The 17,007-nt window shown below is 49.2% G+C and overlaps 6 protein-coding genes across 6 annotated transcripts; 2 read left to right on the top strand and 4 right to left on the bottom strand.

Annotated features, from left to right (window-relative positions):
• Window positions 1-74: 74 nt before the first annotated feature.
• Window positions 75-2,154, bottom strand: BGZ61DRAFT_442340 (uncharacterized protein). Its single transcript, XM_046244715.1, has 3 exons — window positions 2,053-2,154; window positions 1,411-2,000; window positions 75-1,366 (listed from the first exon to the last, which is right to left on the bottom strand). The coding sequence occupies exons 1-3, from the start codon at window positions 2,099-2,101 to the stop codon at window positions 536-538; spliced, it is 1,470 nt and encodes a 489-aa protein (XP_046109066.1). The 5' UTR covers window positions 2,102-2,154; the 3' UTR covers window positions 75-535.
• A 320-nt stretch (window positions 2,155-2,474) lies between these two features.
• Window positions 2,475-4,307, bottom strand: BGZ61DRAFT_342999 (major facilitator superfamily domain-containing protein; the record flags this gene model as incomplete). Its single annotated transcript, XM_046239553.1, has 6 exons — window positions 2,475-2,658; window positions 2,713-3,617; window positions 3,661-3,763; window positions 3,808-3,824; window positions 3,875-4,082; window positions 4,126-4,307. The coding sequence occupies 6 exons, from the start codon at window positions 4,305-4,307 to the stop codon at window positions 2,475-2,477; spliced, it is 1,599 nt and encodes a 532-aa protein (XP_046109065.1).
• Window positions 4,308-4,978: 671 nt separating this feature from the next.
• On the top strand, window positions 4,979-6,748 carry BGZ61DRAFT_442337 (putative amidase). The gene has a single exon (XM_046244714.1). The coding sequence runs from the start codon at window positions 5,025-5,027 to the stop codon at window positions 6,696-6,698; it is 1,674 nt and encodes a 557-aa protein (XP_046109064.1). The 5' UTR covers window positions 4,979-5,024; the 3' UTR covers window positions 6,699-6,748.
• A 154-nt stretch (window positions 6,749-6,902) lies between these two features.
• BGZ61DRAFT_381608 (carbon-nitrogen hydrolase) lies at window positions 6,903-8,043 on the bottom strand. Its single transcript, XM_046242651.1, has 3 exons — window positions 7,817-8,043; window positions 7,323-7,762; window positions 6,903-7,280 (listed from the first exon to the last, which is right to left on the bottom strand). Exons 1-3 carry the CDS (start codon window positions 7,981-7,983, stop codon window positions 6,907-6,909), a joined length of 981 nt encoding a protein of 326 aa, XP_046109063.1. The 5' UTR covers window positions 7,984-8,043; the 3' UTR covers window positions 6,903-6,906.
• Window positions 8,044-8,832: 789 nt separating this feature from the next.
• Window positions 8,833-10,968, bottom strand: BGZ61DRAFT_584320 (uncharacterized protein; the record flags this gene model as incomplete). Its single annotated transcript, XM_046256356.1, has 4 exons — window positions 8,833-9,640; window positions 9,683-10,729; window positions 10,790-10,869; window positions 10,915-10,968. 4 exons carry the CDS (start codon window positions 10,966-10,968, stop codon window positions 8,833-8,835), a joined length of 1,989 nt encoding a protein of 662 aa, XP_046109062.1.
• A 3,843-nt stretch (window positions 10,969-14,811) lies between these two features.
• On the top strand, window positions 14,812-16,839 carry BGZ61DRAFT_442333 (uncharacterized protein). The gene has a single exon (XM_046244713.1). It carries the CDS (start codon window positions 14,889-14,891, stop codon window positions 16,683-16,685), a length of 1,797 nt encoding a protein of 598 aa, XP_046109061.1. The 5' UTR covers window positions 14,812-14,888; the 3' UTR covers window positions 16,686-16,839.
• Window positions 16,840-17,007: the final 168 nt, after the last annotated feature.

Below are 17,007 nucleotides of genomic sequence, written 5' to 3'. Positions count from 1 at the left end.
CCACCGCAAGTTACGTAAATTAATTGCGTATTGAAAGAGGCATTCGAAATATATTTGCATGCTCTCATTACATGCTCTAATTACACGCTGACTCTTGGAGCGATTCTCAGCATTGTATCAACACGCTTGGTGGGCGACATTGATGGTGCAAGTAATGTGCCAGTCAGGTCAATCGCAGAATACAGACATGCATCAAGTCATCCACCGAGTCATGCATCAAAAGCTCTGAACCCAAGCAAAGCCATTCAATTAATGAGACATCAGTTCGCGGATTGTAATACATTCAGCATCCATCCAGCTCAAGAACATGCCACGGCCAAATGGTGTAGGGTAGTTGATCCCTTCGCTTCGCCATGTTACTGCATCAAGCCAAAAACCACGCGTTGTGTGGACGAGGCAAACAGATACACTCTGGAAGTTTTAAGCCTCTTCGTTCGGTCTTAGCCTCCGCGGCAAATTTTTCTGCCGTCTCTCACCTGGCACACGACGCGACAGATCAATTCGCTTGTACCCTTGTGGTGCACCAACACCGGCCTCAACCCCAACGATTCCCAATCTGTCCCCGGGCACTCCAAGTAGCTTCGATGTCATGGCTGAAGCGCTTGATCTGGGAAAAATTGGTCAGGGCCCATCTCCGTTGAAACTCGGATCGAATGAGTTCAATGTCCTCGGGAGAGCTCATAAAAAAGCCCAGCGTGTATACGGGCCAGCTTCCGATGTAGCACTTTGTCCATCCGTCGTCGTATCTATGACTTTGAAGAATCTGAACCGCTTTCCTTATCTGCCAACTGTCGCCTGACGCCATCGGGGAAGGTCCAGTGTTCTCATTCTGGTCCAGCTGCTCCAGTAGCATGGAGACAATGATGGCGTACAGGTATGCCGCGTCCCTGTAGTATCTTTCTTGGGTCTTTGGTCGTTCATTCAGGGATGAGAGTTTCAGCTCCTGGTCGCAAAGCAACGCTGCTTCCCACACCTCTACTTCGCTCCGTATTATTTCAAGGACGGCCTGGTCTTGCGATCGATTCCGGCACTGCTGGCGTAGCGAAATGGCAAGTCTATATAATGAGACTGGAATGCCAAGGACCGGGCTGTTGAAGCTCATGGAGCGCCCGGGAAAAAACGACGATCGGTCCAATAAATCCTCGGCTTGGGTCCAAAAGTCGGTGTCAAAGTCGTAGTCCAGCCCTTTGGAATCCGTCCACAAACCAGTGGTAACAAGAAATATCTGGTACAAAACACTTTCAACAGCAAGCCTGTCAAAAAGCCGGTCGATGCTCAAAGGGCGGCTAAAAAGTCGTAGCGTAAGGATTCTCGTTGCAGCAGTGACGTGCCGTGGGATATCGGCATCCGTACCATACCCCATGCACTGGAAGAGTTAGCACAAGGTTGTGCAATTGTCATGGAACTTACCCCGTGTAGGTACAATAGCATAACTGACATTAACAAGCCATTGTGGTTTTCGAGCTGGGAAGCCCTTGCGAGAAGTCTCGAGAGCTCTTTGAGCGCATTGGAGTAATAGCTGAGAGCGAGCTCCTGCATCTGCGACGACGCATCGGTGCAGTGTATATGAGATGCAGCACAGGCCAAGACAGAATAGTAGAGGCTTTTGTGCTGCACCATCAGGTGTTGTATCTCTGTCAGCCATCCTTCATAGAAACCGGGGTGGCATTTTGGCAACAGCAAAAGGCCATAGAATCTGTCGACAAAGTGGCGGGATATGACCATCTCCAAGTCACGAGACAGCACCCGGTGAGCCGCCGATTCCGAAAGGAGACAGAGTTCCGAGTCGAGGGGAATTGATTCGGAACGTGCTTTCCGAGATCGATCCTCGGCTGGCTCTGTTCGTTCAGTCTTGGCCGCTCTGTATCGTGAGCGGTTGTGGGAGGCGAAGCGACGATCAAGGAGGTCGTCCGACGTAGGCCATTCACAAGGCCGTCTCGAAAGATGGCATCCTGTGCAAACGGGGAGTTGTTCGTCGCATTTCTTCCGTCGTTTCCTACCTATTCACAGTTAGAAGGTCTAGAAGGTCTCGCGAAACAGGGCGTTGTGTACATGTGAGGCAGCCAGTCTTGGTACGTAATCGAGCTGTAGCACTACTCATAGTGCCCAGAGTGAATCAACATGATATTTGCAAGCCATAGATTAAGAGCTTGGGTCGGAGGAGTGGGCCAGGGGAATGTCCACGTTATGTACGATGGCACTGCTCTTAGCTTTGACCAGATGGGTTAGTGGATGATTAGTGGTGATAACGTGCGGGGGTCGAGATAAGGCGGGGCCGTTAAGTCGTCTTGATGGTGGCAATATGCAGACCTTGTTATTGGATGGGGTTTATGGATTGTTCTAGACTCTGCTACGTGATGAGTTGAGATTGAAGAATCAATATTGGATTACTATAATTCCATCGAGCAGTGGAACCACTGGTCGCTAGATTACGGCTCCAAGCTTATTCCAACATCGTCTACCCTACACCGGAACTATTTACCCTCCGCCTTGGCCTTGTCGCCGTTCACAAGTTCCCAGTATTTGCTAGCACTCTTGACTCGAAGTGGCTTTCCGTATTTAATCATGATGAAAAATGCAGAAGACGCGGCCATGCCGACAAAGGCGGCTGAGATGAAACAGTTCTGATATCCTAGGTTGGTAATCCACGGGGTAATTCTACACAAGTTAGATGGTTACTTCGTCCAGGGAAGTATCTGGGGATCATCTTACCCGTAGCTAATTGCAAAAGACATTGTGTTTCGAACGATGATGACCGTGACAATGGCATCGCCACTGATGTTGTGGTAGCTGTCAATCAGGTAGTTGACACTCAGAGTAATGCCGACGGTGGACGTAAAGGCGAGGCAACCCATGGCAAAAATGAGTCCAAACCAATGAACTCCATGCTGAGCACCGACACCCCAAAGGATCAAGGAAGCTGGAACCATGACGACGCAGAGGACAAATGGCCAGAGCCTATGTTCCGCCTCCATGATACCATTGTTCCGGCGGGCTAGTTTGATCGTCAACCAGTCGCTCAGCCTGCCGGAAATAAAAGATCCGACAATGACTCCAACGCAGCATGAGATGTAGCTAACTCCAACCATGGAGGAACCAAAGTTGTATGGAGCTCCGGAGAGAATAAGAGAAGCAGTTGCGTTGAGAACATTGAACCAAATCAGGTAGGACCCGTAGGAGAAGCCTGCATAGAAGATGACAGGCCAGGTGAGAAACGACAAACTCCGAAGCGCGCGATGAAGCATGTTTTGACCGGGAGATGGTTGCCAAATGGACATTTTCTGGACAAAGGTCTTTTCGGTCGCGTATACCTCGCCAATCTCTGTCAGGTGTGGGTTCTCGACAGGGGCTTTTTCGGTGGGTTTTACAGGCTCTGTGGGCGAATCTGGGGACAAAGCCGTCTCTTGGACTCCAGTGACGCGGTTGTAGTTTGTCTCTTCCATAAAAAGAAAGAGGAAAACAAAGACAACAGCCAGGAAAATGGCGGGCCAGTAAAACACCCATCTCCACCCCTGATACTCAGCGATAAAGCCACAGATGACAGGGGCGAAATAGTTGCTTCCTGCTAGAGTAAAGGCATAGATGCCCATGTAGGTGCCGCGCTCGTGGGTAAAGTACTGCCTTTGTTAGCTTTGGACACTATCAAGACAAGGTACTTACAATGTCAGTGACAGAAATCTCTGGGAGTGCCTCGATGGGTGAGATAAAGAATCCCTGCAAAATGCACTTGGCAATCCACTCTCCGTTGCTAGTGACATATGCACTACATGGGTTAGCTTCTGCGATGCTTGATATCGGCATGCTTACCTCCAAATACTTGTGCCCTAATTATGGTTAGCTGGGTCAGTGGAGGCCATGGATATGTGGCACTTACGATGGCTCCTAGGATTGAAATGAGATATGCCAGGCGCTTTCCATATCTCAGAGAGAATGGCTGCCAGAATAGCAGACTCCAACCAAGGAACAGGAACATATAACCGGTGCCTTCGTTGAGGGTGGCGATGGAGACACCAGACGCGGCAGAAAGGGGGACGATGACCGAGTAGACCGTGGACACTGCGATTCCGGTGAACCAAGTGTACCTGCGTGCGTTAGTAGAGAACTTGGTCTGTTTGGGATACTCACAAGCTCTGGCAGATCATGGAGAGGAGTTTCCGACGAGGAGCCCAATTGAGCGGATCATTCGGGTCGCTGGAAGGCGACGGATCAAGCACAATGTCGCCCGTGGCACTGGAGTGACGAGCGTGCATCGTGTGGTCCAAGTCGACCAGATGGACGGTACCGGGAACGGCATCCCTGTTTGCCATATTTTCCGAATCAATAGACATGGTGTTGAAGAATTGATGAGGAGTTGGATCGGCAACTGAGGAGGGAATGCAGGGTCTTTAAAGTGTTTGTGCATTCCAAGGTTTCACTCGGATTGTCCCCGGCCAGCCGAATGATACTCGCCTAGAAAACGACGGCCGCATTTACACGCCGGCTGATAAGACGAACAGAGCAGACGAGACCCTTGCTCATGTTGCGAATGTTTATCTGCCCTTGACCGTGGTGACGCTCGTGACAACCAGGATCCGACGTTAGGAGTCCGGATCAGCGCTATGGGATCCGCCACTGCGCAAATCCACATGATTGGTTGGCGGTGACATCCTGGCATGCGTGATAAGCGATGTCGACGGCTTGCGCATTTAGTTTTGATTGGACGCTGCGCGAGATAGTGCCAGATAGTGCGTCGGTTATATCTACGGCTTGGAGAGTCGGAACAGTTACGCGGCCGATGTCCGACACCTGGTGATACCGATATGAATACTCGAGCGGGGAAGTTGATCAGACCAATAGAAGGTATTTGCGCAGGAAGTGAATAGATAGACAATTACTCGCATTCCACCGACAGGTTGGGTGCACAATGAGGGGGTGTGGCTTGCAATATTAAATGCCACCAGCTTGCAGCCTACAGCAAGATTATCATCTTCTCCCTCTTCTTTTCATCACCTTGCCCATAATCTTTTGGTCTGTGCTTCACCGTCATGGCCAAGTCTCTTTCCGTCGTCACGCCAAAGGCTGTCCCCCAGGGCACTCCTGAGTTTGAGACAAAGCGGGCTTCACTGCTTCAAGCCTTGGCTGAAAAGGTTCCATCTGAGTACCTTTTGCCTCAGGAACTCATCAACAGCCCGCCTCTTGATGTGTCTGGGATACCCGCTACCTGTGGGATCTTGACTGCCGAGGAGGTTGAGATTACAGAGACCTACGATGCAGTCGGTCTTGCGGAAGCAATTGCAACCAAGAAATACACTGCGGTTGCGGTGGCTACGGCTTTTTCGAAGCGCGCCATCATTTCTCACCAACTCACTTGCTGTTTGACCCAGTGGTTCATGGATGAGGCGCTTGAGCAAGCGACGAAGTTGGATCAGTACCTTGCCAAGAATGGAAAGACGATTGGCCCTCTACACGGAGTACCTATCAGCATCAAGGACCACATGCCCATAGGAGGAACCTATTCTTCGCTTGGATGCATGAGTACTATTGTCAAGGACGAAAAGGACAGCCACATGATTGCGATTCTGCGTGACATGGGCGCCGTGTTCTACTGCAAGACCAACCAACCCCAAACCCTGATGCACCTTGAAAGCGACTCTCTCTGGGGTCGAGTGCTGAATCCTTTCAACATCAACCTCACGGCTGGTGGTTCTACCGGCGGCGAGGCGGCCTTGGTAGCCATGAAAGGATCCGTCTTGGGCGTTGGCAGTGATATCGGTGGAAGCATTCGCGCACCGGCTGCGTTTTGCGGCATCTACGGGTTCAAGCCAACATCGCCTCTGCTACCGATGAACGGGTTCCTCGCGTCTCCGTCCGCAGCTGAGCTCAACATTCTATGCTCGACGGGACCCATGTGTCGCAGCTTGAGAGACATGGATTTTTTCATGAATGGCATCCTCGCGGCCAAGCCGTACCTTGTCGACCCCAAGGTTGTTCCACTCCCCTGGACAGGCCTGAAGACGCCTTTGAATAAGCGCCTGAAGATTGGCATTATCAACAACGACGGCTTCATCGAGCCTCAGCCGCCTGTCAAAAGGGCGATGGCGTGGGCAAAGGAACTTTTGGCGGACCCCAAGCATGCAGAGCTCATTGAAGTAAAGGAATTCAAGCCCTTTGGTGCGGCTGATGCATGGTCCAAGGCCCGGCGGATGTACTGGCCCGATGGAGGAGCGGGTAGTAAAGGCGCTATCCTCGCCACCGGAGAGCCACTCCATCCTCTGAGCGACTGGATCTGGAAGGACGAAGAGCCTAATGGGATGCAAACTGCCCAAGACGTGAATTTGGCGCGCAGAGAGAGAGATGACTTCCGCTGCGACTTTGCCGCGAGTTGGAATGAGCAAGATGTGGATGTGGTGATTGGACCAGCCTTTGTCGGACCGGCTTCTGCCCATGACACGGCCTTTTACTGGACTTATACATCGCTCTACAACCTTGTCGACTACCCTGGCGTGGTGGTTCCCACTCCGATCAAGGCCAAGAAGGAAGAGCAGTACGACTCCAGCTACGTCCCATTGAGCGACGCCTGCAAGCACGTCAAAGAGCTGTGGGAAGGATCAAACTTTGAGGGTGCTCCAATTGAGCTTCAGTTGGTGGCGCGCAAGTATCACGACAATGAGTTGTTTGGTGCCCTAGCGGTGTTGAAGGGCATTCTTGGTTTACCTTAATCTGGCCTTGATGGCGACGCACAGAATTGGAGGGTGTAAATTAAGTATCGCAAATTGACTATAAGTTCACTCTGTACTCGCTGAAGTCTAATAAGCAGGCTGGCCGTCTCACTCAGAAATGGCAACGTGTTGGATAATGGGAGTTCACGAAGCTATGATGGAAGTGACGTTGAAGATTAGGAAAATGTTGCAAGTACTCTACATATAATTAGGTGGCCTCCTCCTCCGTCTCCACAACACCCTCCTTGCCTCTAACAACAAGCTTGACCTCCTCATTAACACCCAGCCACAGCAAATCTGGTCGGCTGTAGTGCCCAGTGCAATCCACAAACATCTTAACCTTGATCAGTTGATCCATGTCGAGGTCAGCGTAGATGATTGTCTCGGTAGTCTCATCAACCGGATCACTCAATCGTCGCCCATCTGGACCAAAGACAGCAGAGCTGCCGCCTCCTGGAGTTGACATGAGCGCCCCACCAGCGGTTCCTAGAGCCTTGATTCCCTTTTCCGTGATGAGAGCGGTGCTGTGCAGCACAAATGCACCCGACTCAATGGCATAAGTCTGAGAAAGATTTTGGCAGCCTGTACAGTTAGCATGGTTCAGCAATACCAAGAAGCACGTACCTTCAGCGCTCATGGACCACAGGTCAGGGCCACCGGTGTGAGGAGTAACACTAGGCCAAGCCGAAATGTGAATCTCCTCCTTTTGCGCAATCGTGTTGTACTTTAACAGCGGTTGGATGTGCTCCCAGCAAGCCAAAGATCCCACTCGCGCAAACGGGAGCTGAGCCACGCTCTTCAAGCAGTGACCCGATGCATCGCCAAAGATGGTTCGCTCCATGTGCGTGGGCTTCATTTTGCGGCGGTGCACCTTGATCTCACCGTCGGGTCCGATGAGAGCCTGCGAGATGAATATCGAGTTGTTTTCATTCTCCGAGAAGCCTAGAGACACGGCGATGTTGTTTTCGCGGGCACAAGCCTGGATCTTCTTCATCTCAAGCGAGTCAACGGCCATTGAGTTCTTGATGTATTGCACATTGAGATCGAAGTCAATTAGTCGGGACCTTGTAGTGTTAGTGATGGTGATTACATGGCACGAAAACCTTCACCTGACGTACCATATCCAAGCAGGATAGCCTGGAATCCAGACCTCGGGGAAAGCAACAATCTGAGCCCCGTTGGACGCTGCCTCCTCGATGAGCTTGCATGTCTTTTCGACAGCGCCCTGGAGATTGGCCCAGACTGGCTCGGCTTGAGTTACTGCGGCTCGGACGGTGGTACCCATTGTTTGTTAGAAAGATGAAGATGTATATCGCATTCAACTGAGGTTGTCGCTGTCTTTAATACTTGCTCGTCGTACTTCTGATGAATGCGGGGGCGGGGATTACACCTCCGCACTGATACTTGGTCAGACGCTAATGTGATTACCGTGTTATCGTGTGATTCTGTACCTACATTTCCGATTGGGCGCCTCTCGGAATCGAGCGGAATCAATATTGGAACTTGGTGAGACGGCTTTTTATCTTAAAGCACAGATAGTTGCTTGGACTGGTGTGTCAATCTGCAGTCGCATATTAGACAAGGCGCGACGACGTCCAAGAACAAAATCCCAAATTTTTGTCAACCTTGGATGCAGGGCTGCACCATCTGTAATCCGCTATAAATACAGCGCCATGGCCACTATAACCCACTATAGCTATAGTGGCCACGGCTTCAAGATTCCAGTAAGCTATATTCTCAACAAGCAGCCTCCTACTGGATACAAGGCTGCAGCTCCTGTGTCTGTTGCACAGTCTGTTAGGCTGTGGCTCCTATAGCTCAGTGTCAAATTGAGGGCTGCAGCTCTTGATGAAGGGAAAGTTACAGCTGCAAGAGCCGCTGTTAAGGATACAATAGTGGGTTATAGTGAGCTATAGTGAGCAAAGTGTCGCTTTGGCCCTATAAAATAAAAGGCTGTAACCACTATAGCCCGCCGAAAAAAATCCAGGTTATAGTGGGCTATAGAAGCTGCACCTTGTCTAATAATATGCGACCGTAAATACTGATCGAATAATTGAGTTGAAACGACCAGCGTGCTCGAATTGAACGATATACCTGATTCAGTTACAAATACTATTGAAAATGACTCCATAGCCTATGATAGCCAAGAAAAATCGTCGCAGTTGGACAATGCCCCGAAAGCTGTGAGAGTGTCCATATTTGCTTGCTGAGGATCCGTCAATTCTGGGATAGGCAACGTCCCAAAATCTGCAAACGCCGACCAGTCGAGAGAATCAACATCTGAAGACCCAACTGAATCCATTTCTATCGGTTGGAAATCTGCTTCACCATCTGTCCGTGAGTTTGGTTCCACGCGGTAGCTGAAATCAAGTGGTAGAGATGCCGTCACGCCCCAACGCTGGGCCAAAACGCGGATGACTTTGATGCTGCGTTCGGCGCGGTTTGGCCATGGAACTCCTAAACCCCGAAGAAGTTCGAGACATTGTCGGACCCAGTAAGTGCTCTGATTGCGCAGCGATTTGGTATTGCTTGTTGCATTCATGAGGTGCACAATAGCTGCACTGAGTAAATGATGGATAATGACTGGGTTGGGTGGTATGTCGAATCCGAGAGACTTCTTATATGTCCGAACTAAGCGAACGGTGGCCGTCGCCGCGGCTGTAAGTGATCGGAGAACGAGAAGAATGTATTTAGAATTTGACCCATGCGACAGCAATTCGGAATCGGCAGAGAAGGAAGCAAAGATTCGAAGAAACGGGGGCATTGTGATGAGAATTGTCATCTGATACGCCAGATGGAAAAGCAGTACTGGCTTTGGAGTGGTATCCCCGGAGAGTTGTAATCGATCGCGAGAGTGAAAGAAGGCACTTAGAGCTTCTTGGCTCGAGACCAGTAACCGGACTTGCTGGGTTATTGGTAGCGCATCAAAACTGCTAGAGAACCTGCAATGGTCAGCTTTGTTATATATGTTGTGAATAACTTACACTTGGTCCATGTGTTGATCGTGGAGATACCACAGCTGGCACTGAGCGGCAAAAGATATCTGCGCAAGGTCGGCCGTGGTAGAAGTAAAGGTTGAGTCAAAGCTAGGAACATTGACCCTACGCCAAGGCAGAGCACAATTCCGGCCCAGGATAGATATTGCCGTGCGGTCAATGATGTAGAACATCCAAAACGTCCGAATCTCCTGCTCACTGGCTTCTAGACGACGGGAATCGCATTCGTCCAGTGCCAAAACGTGTAGTCGCAAATGAACACACATTCCGGCGGCCATGGAGATGAAGATCCATCCAAAGTGATCTCGACCCAGAGCTAGTGATCGCCAAGAGGACATGGATAATCCTTGGATGACCTTGATTGAAGGCTTTTGTCGGCAGCATGAAAACACAAGGCTCTCTGCGAACTCAGCAAAAGCGTCCCCTATCTTTGAAGCATCGGGTCGATCCGAAAAGGTCGAACCCGTGGCAATGATTGTGCAGTGTAGAAAAACCTCTTCCATACTTTGATACGGGAGTCCAATTAAAAAGTCTGTAGTGGTGTATGTCGTGAACTGATGCTCTTTGTTGATGTTATTGAGAAACAATAAGGCAAACTCTTCCATCAATGATGTATCTTGACAGTAGCTGAGGATGTGTTCTGGCAATGTCACCAGTGCGGGTGCGGGTTTCAAGGACGTCTCTAGCGAGTATCGAGACCCTGTTGTAGTATCGTTGATGATGGTAACACCATCTCCGACATTTGTTCTCCACAGCATGACGCAAAGCTCTTCCATGGCCTGGTTGGATCTCTTGTCGATGGCTTCATGCCAAGGGACCTGATTTCTCGATTCAGCGACTGTGTCGAGAACCAGGGTATCGGAAGCGTCTTTGCCGACATGCGCATCATCATTATGTAGAGTGCCGGTATTTGATTGTATCTCTACTGACGGCAGTGGATTGGCTAGGTTCTCTCCTTTTTGCTCTAGGATCGACAAAAGCGATTGCACCTGGGCTTCAAGTGCTCTGACATAGTCTTCGTCCCAGTATTTCCGTCTTGCAGTGTCAGCAGACAAATGAAGACCGGCAGGATTGCGGGGACAGTATGGAGCTCACTTTCTTGGGCGCGTCTCAGTGTATACGCATTCTCGCTTCTGCCGTTGGCACAATGAACAAACAGGCTTGGCGGAGTCGCACTTGTCGGTATTAGCAATGTACGACCGTTGTGGACAGTGACCCACCTTTCGCTTAGACGTCTTGCATCTGTCACAGGCGAAGCTGAGCTGCTTAGACATGTTGCATGGAGCGTGGGATTGCAGATGCCGAAGGATGTGGAGGAGAGAAATCCGCCGCATCCCCATTGGGGCTCTTCCATATCTATGCGGGACTGAGCCTTCCGCACACTAAGATGCTTATCGGGGTGGATCTTTGCGGGGATCGGTGTGGTTGGGTCGTGAGCCTCTAAAGTTGGATTCCGTATTCCGTTGATTCCGCTTCTTACCTAGTGGGCGGATTCCGGATATCTACGATCCGGATAAGTACGATCCAGTGGAAGATTAATAAATACATTTTGCATCTTCACTTTACTAGACGTGGAAGAGGAACTCAAACTCACGAAATTATATTTCTGTTCTGAGCTGCTGTCCTAATCTTTGATTGCCTTGGCTTCGTAGGTCTGGCTTGAGGCTGGGTACACATGCGGTCTATCTTATCACTTTCGAGAATAATTATCCTATTCTTCATCCTTTCATCTTGTTTAACACTAATATAAATAGATCTTCCCGTCTTTCAATGGTACGTACAGAGTGGCATTACTGACTTGGGCGATGCGATAGTTGGTATTCATGCAACAACACCGGCTCATCCTCAACCATGTCAGAGAGGTAGATCTGCTTGGTCACTTCCTAAGACGACGGAAGTTGACTCAAGGACGGTGAAAATTCGAAACATCTTAGTTGTTGCAAGTTTTTTTTATCTTCGACAAGAGGTATTACTGACGGCGATAGTCAGCGAAAACCGTCATGTATATAAGAGACTCTCAGACTCAGAAGGAACCGCTGCTTTTGTAAATATGCAAGCTTCAGACTTCTGTATCACTCCCAGTAACCCCGAAGAGGAGTAAGAGGCCCCCAACCTCATATCTCGTCTATTTGCCTTGATAGTAATAACGGATACATCGCGTATGAGCATAAAGGGTCTAGGATCAAATTGTCTCGGTAGGTCACATGGAAGCGCAAGCTACGTCAGCTTATCCACAATAAATAAATAACAAAATTATTGTAATTCAGCTGTTCCTTTGCTATTACTGCCAGCCCAGCTTCAGCTGGATCCACCAGTAACCAAGATACTGAGGCCTCTATTGTTTTGGCGGCAACATCTACAGTCCCTCTCGGCTAAGGCATAGAGCGCTTCGTATTTTGAGTTTGACTAGAGGATACAAGCATCCGCCACAGAGTTCAGCTGGCAACTGGCATAAGTACATGCCTAAAAGAGATACCACCGTGTGCCATTGCTACAGGATCTTTGACCTGGGTTTGAAGGAGAGAAAGAGTGATCCAAAAATGCGTCATTGTGGCTTGCGATACGAAATAATGTAACTATTCGTATCCCTGGACAGCTCGGCAAGTGCCGAATTATCTATGCATAGACATCAGCTGCTAGTATATGCCGGTATAGGAAAAGCTAACGCAGCAGCAGTCGGCGCTAATTGTCAACAAGTTTCCCTAACGTCAAGCTTTCCTTCGGCCCCAAGGAGATGAGATTCACGGATGAGGACATTGACCGTTTATTTTTAGATCAAAGTGATCGGGTTTTTGAATGATCTGACCTTTCAATTTCCAAAAAAATTGACCTCGTCGAATTTCCCATATAATGTCTCCTTCAGATGCCGGATCCATCAGACATGGCAGTGGACATGATAGAAGAAGGCACCCCCGCAAATATCAGGTGGCGACACTGGATCCCTAATCTCGGGCAAGGCAACATCCAATAACGTGCAGAGCTCGTTGTCAGTAGGAGCATATTGGACGGTGAGACACGGTCCGCCATCTGTCACAGTAGAAGTCGAACATTTAGCCAGACACTGCTGCAGACTCACGTTCTGTACCTCGTCAAAATGAAACTTAACGGCGCTTAAGCACCCTGGAATTCCACAGTTCGGGGTACACACGCCCGAAGTGCAAATCGATCCGGCCGGACACTACATGCGTGCCACATTAGCAATATGCCACTCTCATTGCCAAAACGGGACCGACTTACTACATTGCGACAATGTCCGCAATTCTTGTTGTCTGTATTCGTGTCGGTACAAGATTTATGGATATAGAGAGACCGCCTTCTCAACGAGTTCGACTTGCTATCCTTCCTTGTGTGGTGAAAGGCTCTTCGGGGACGAAGGTCGTTGGAATCTATCTGGAAGCTCTATCGGAAAACAAGCAATACTTCAAGAGGGTCAAGGTTTACAGAATGGAGTTTATTAATATCGATGATCACAATCGCTCGAAATACATCGAAGAAAGTGTTTGCGTCCGACGGTGGCGTCAAACACTCATGAGCCAGTCGATGCTAGTAAAGGCTGCAGAGAACGGACACGAGGCGGCAGTGAAGTTGTTGCTCGAGAAGGGCGCAACCCCAGATCTTCAAGCACAATGCGCGGCTGTAAACAACGGATCCGAGGCAGTGCTGAAGCTATTGTTCGAGAGTGGCGCATCTTCAGATTATGCGGAGCCGGAAGTAGCTGCGAGGAACCGAAAATATGCGATAACGAAGCGATCGCTTGAAAATGATGTCTGCGTTCCATCTAGAACTATTATACATCCACGTGGAGGCAAGGGGAAGGAGGAAGCTAGATCTAGTATGAAGTCGCGGTCATCTGTAGAAAAGACAGCAGGAAGGATAGTAGCTGCACCTTCGAGAGAATTGATGGCAGCTGCAACGAAAGGAGACGAGGCAAGAGTAAGGTTATTAACTAGAGACGGTTTCTGGCCTGATGGAACGATAGCAGAGGCAGCTGCAGAGGAAGGGCATGACGTGATAGTTATGTTATTACTGGAGCGAGCTGCAAATTAAACGGAGTAGAAGACTGTAGTATGGATTGGAGATGTTATCAGATATTATAAAATGTATGAAAGTTCATATTTAAATAAGTGGTATGAAACACTATTTACTGGATGGTCGCTCCTCTCCTAAATGGGGACATTCTATACACAAGCGGCTGCTCCCGCCCTTCCGTCAACCATTTTGAAGTTATCTTTTTAACTTGTTTCTACTTGACTCACCGCTTCATCTCCAGATCTGTCCTTATTTATTCTCTAGCCCCTCCAAATCCTGCGGTGTTATCTGCTAGCTCACATGGTTTTACACTCCCTCTTCACCGATGACTTGGGCTGCTCTCCTTCTTCTCATCTGCCCGATTCTTACGCCACCAATGGACCTTCTACTCGCCTCTCTTGTCTGTTGATGGCCTACTGACCGACTCCGAGGGAAGCCATCAATTGCAGCCTCTTATCATTGGCATTTGTGTCGTCAAACAGAGGGCACTCCGGCCGGGTTGTCGATCATCGTGAGGCATGTGACAAGGAAGTGGTCAGTGCCGAAATTCCGCAGCACTTGATAATTTCAATGCTAACGCACGTGGGGGGAAATAGAGAGAATGAACGTTGATCTCTGACGAGGTGAAGCATACCCTCTCTTCCTCTTTCAGTGGCCGTGGAGCGTGAAACCACACTATTTTATAGATTTCCTCTCCCATAGGAATACCAGAGGATGTATCCCCAAGTTGATTTAAATCATTGGAAACGGTGATCTGGCAATAAACAGGAAAGCGTGTCGCAGATACTATGCCTTGGTATCAGATCAGATCACTTCACTTGACTACCTCAAATCGTCTCTGCTAGATTTCCTGGCTGGCTAGATGAGCTACCTCTTGAACTAAGATCCAAGTTGCCCTTCAAGGTCGTTAAGATTAATGCTTCAAGGCTATAAGGGGGAGAGTCAAGGCTTTGCACCTCTGCCGGATAGATTCCCCTCAAGAGTGTACTAATCTGCAACCTGATTCTGCCAGCCCTGACCGCCTAGTCCGGAGTGTCATCACATGGGTTGCGACCACACGGTTCTCAACTTCCGCAATAAGCGACTGAGTCTTTCTTCATGGAAACAGAAACTCCAAGGCTTTCAACCCCGAGATATCTGTCCTTCATCAAGGCTTTTGAACGCTATGACGGAAAATTTGCCTGGTACACAGCCACATATCCTTACTTTGCCACAAGAGGTGCTTCAACATGTCATCAATTGCCTCATTGACACCGTCACGATAAACAAAAGGACCGGCTTTCAGTATCCATACTATTCACGGATTTATCGCCAGGCGCATCAAGAATCAAGGCGGAATCTACTTCACCTCACACTGTCATGTCGTCGGCTCAATACAGTGGCCACTCCATTCTTGTATGGCCATGTTCTGCTCACCAAGAGCAACGAGAGTGATGAGGTTGACCTAGCAGAAGAAAAGCGTCCTGATAGAGGTGCTCTTACCCTCGCATTGTTTCTCAAGACTATGCTGGCGCAGCCAGCACTTCGAAGTCATGTCCGTCACTTGGATTGCTGGTTCTTCTTGGCCCATATCTTGGATATGCTCGGAACAGACACTCCTGATTCCACGATAAGAATGCTTCAGGCTCAGGAATGGGAATATTTCAAGACGGCAATCATCTGCGCTCAATCTGAACATGACCTTGCCGTTCTAGCACATGTTGGCCTGAATGATGAGCTTCCTGTTGATGCGCTTGAAAGAGTTTTCGCTGCGATTCTTGGCTTGACCGATGGGCTTCAGACAGTATCCTTTCCACCGCCACCAGGGAAGAAGTGGTGTTTGAAGGGGTTCGGAGATGGATCTGATGCCGAGGAAGAAAGCTTCAACCTCTACCTTGATGCGGCTCGTTACGATACGTTGAGCTCTCTCCTTCAGCTAGCCTACCAGGATCGCCTACTGTCCTCAACAACACTACAGAATCTCGAGGCGGTCAGGTTCACATTTGTTCCAGAATTTTCGCCCATCAATAGCCGGGCCCACACCTACAGCATCGATCCGGATACAAGTGTCCCGCTAAATCCTGGATACAGCTTCCACATTGATGCATGTATTGGTATTCTGCAGGCCCCGAAGGTGGAAGAATTTGAGATGGACTCGGCCAACGGAACACGCGCGTCGGAGCTCACACATGACTTTTGCCTCGCCGACCTGAAGATCAAGCGCGCCTTTTTTACTTCCGCTGCTAGCACTCAGCAAGTACTCGATGATGCTTGCAGAAACTGGTCCCTTACCGCCCTGGCAATCCGTGGAGCTAATGTAGCGAGTTATGAAGACCTTTCTGACATGAGTTCTAATCAAGCGGCACCGGAAATTGATGTTTGGAATACGGCTCTGATAAAATGCGCCAAAACTCGAAAAGTCCTTGACATTGGCTCATTTAATTGCTTTTGGAGTCCCCTGCAACAGCTTGCCTGCTTGGATGGTCTTGTTGCTCTTGAACACTTGCGCATCGGATTACCTTTGTTGAACACGAATCAAGGGTTTATTACTCGCCCGCTCGCAGACGTTCTTCCACGGCGACTCAAGACACTTACTATTAATGACTCGTTTGCTGCTCATTTTTATAACGAGTACTTTCGACAAGAGGAGTCGCCGGATGAGGCCAAAACGGTGGCCGATAGAAAGCCCCGCCGGTATCGACGACTTTTGTCATTAGCATTGCGCAAATTTTCTCGCGTTTGCGGTGAAACACATCCAGAACTTTGTTCTATTATGGTGTTTGGACTACCTCCAGTAGATGGGCCGCGTTATCAGACAACAATACGCGCCCTTGAACTTGCAGGCCCTCAACCTGGACAGGTTATTGTTGACATAGATCAACTGAGGGATCTGTTTGCAGAATCTGGTGTTGCGATCCAAGAGTTTTTCCATGGCCAGGAGGATGATTATCCTTTTAGACATGTTCATGTAGCTCGGTATTGACGCAAGGTCAGCTAAGATATCTTCGAGGTAGCGCTTTGTCATTGTAATTCTACGGCTACTCGCCATTTTCACTGGATCAACCGACAAATAATTATGCATCTAAAACAATCGACTGTTGCCAGCGTGGTACGATCGCAATTTTATATCTAACAAGTCATCCTCTCAAGGCTCTATTCTGTTTGCATAAATATGTCAGCAGAACGCCGAGGCCGGTAAGCTCGGTTAGCGGGTATCCATGATCTACAAGTTGTGCGGGGTAATCAGGCGGATCAAGCGGAAGATGTAGATCAACTTCACTCACCAACACTTCGATCAACATTCA

Source organism: Ilyonectria robusta (assembly GCF_021365365.1).
Source record: "Ilyonectria robusta strain PMI_751 chromosome Unknown BGZ61scaffold_3, whole genome shotgun sequence".
NCBI classification, from domain to species: domain Eukaryota; kingdom Fungi; phylum Ascomycota; class Sordariomycetes; order Hypocreales; family Nectriaceae; genus Ilyonectria; species Ilyonectria robusta.
The sequence above is the reverse complement of the archived record's forward strand: the minus strand, read 5'-3'. Positions and strand labels throughout refer to the sequence as shown.

Bases quoted from the DNA above. Each gene is read 5' to 3' on its own strand.
- BGZ61DRAFT_442340 (XM_046244715.1), bottom strand. From the start codon at position 2,101: ATGAGTAGTGCTACAGCTCGATTACGTACCAAGACTGGCTGCCTCACA. The intron at 2,001-2,052 runs GTACACAACGCC...AACTGTGAATAG, and splicing joins CAAGACTGGCTGCCTCACAT to GTAGGAAACGACGGAAGAAA. The intron at 1,367-1,410 runs GTAAGTTCCATG...TAACTCTTCCAG, and splicing joins TGCTATTGTACCTACACGGG to TGCATGGGGTATGGTACGGA.
- BGZ61DRAFT_442337 (XM_046244714.1), top strand. From the start codon at position 5,025: ATGGCCAAGTCTCTTTCCGTCGTCACGCCAAAGGCTGTCCCCCAGGGC.
- BGZ61DRAFT_381608 (XM_046242651.1), bottom strand. From the start codon at position 7,983: ATGGGTACCACCGTCCGAGCCGCAGTAACTCAAGCCGAGCCAGTCTGG. The intron at 7,763-7,816 runs GTACGTCAGGTG...TAACACTACAAG, and splicing joins GGCTATCCTGCTTGGATATG to GTCCCGACTAATTGACTTCG. The intron at 7,281-7,322 runs GTACGTGCTTCT...CTAACTGTACAG, and splicing joins GTGGTCCATGAGCGCTGAAG to GCTGCCAAAATCTTTCTCAG.
- BGZ61DRAFT_442333 (XM_046244713.1), top strand. From the start codon at position 14,889: ATGACGGAAAATTTGCCTGGTACACAGCCACATATCCTTACTTTGCCA.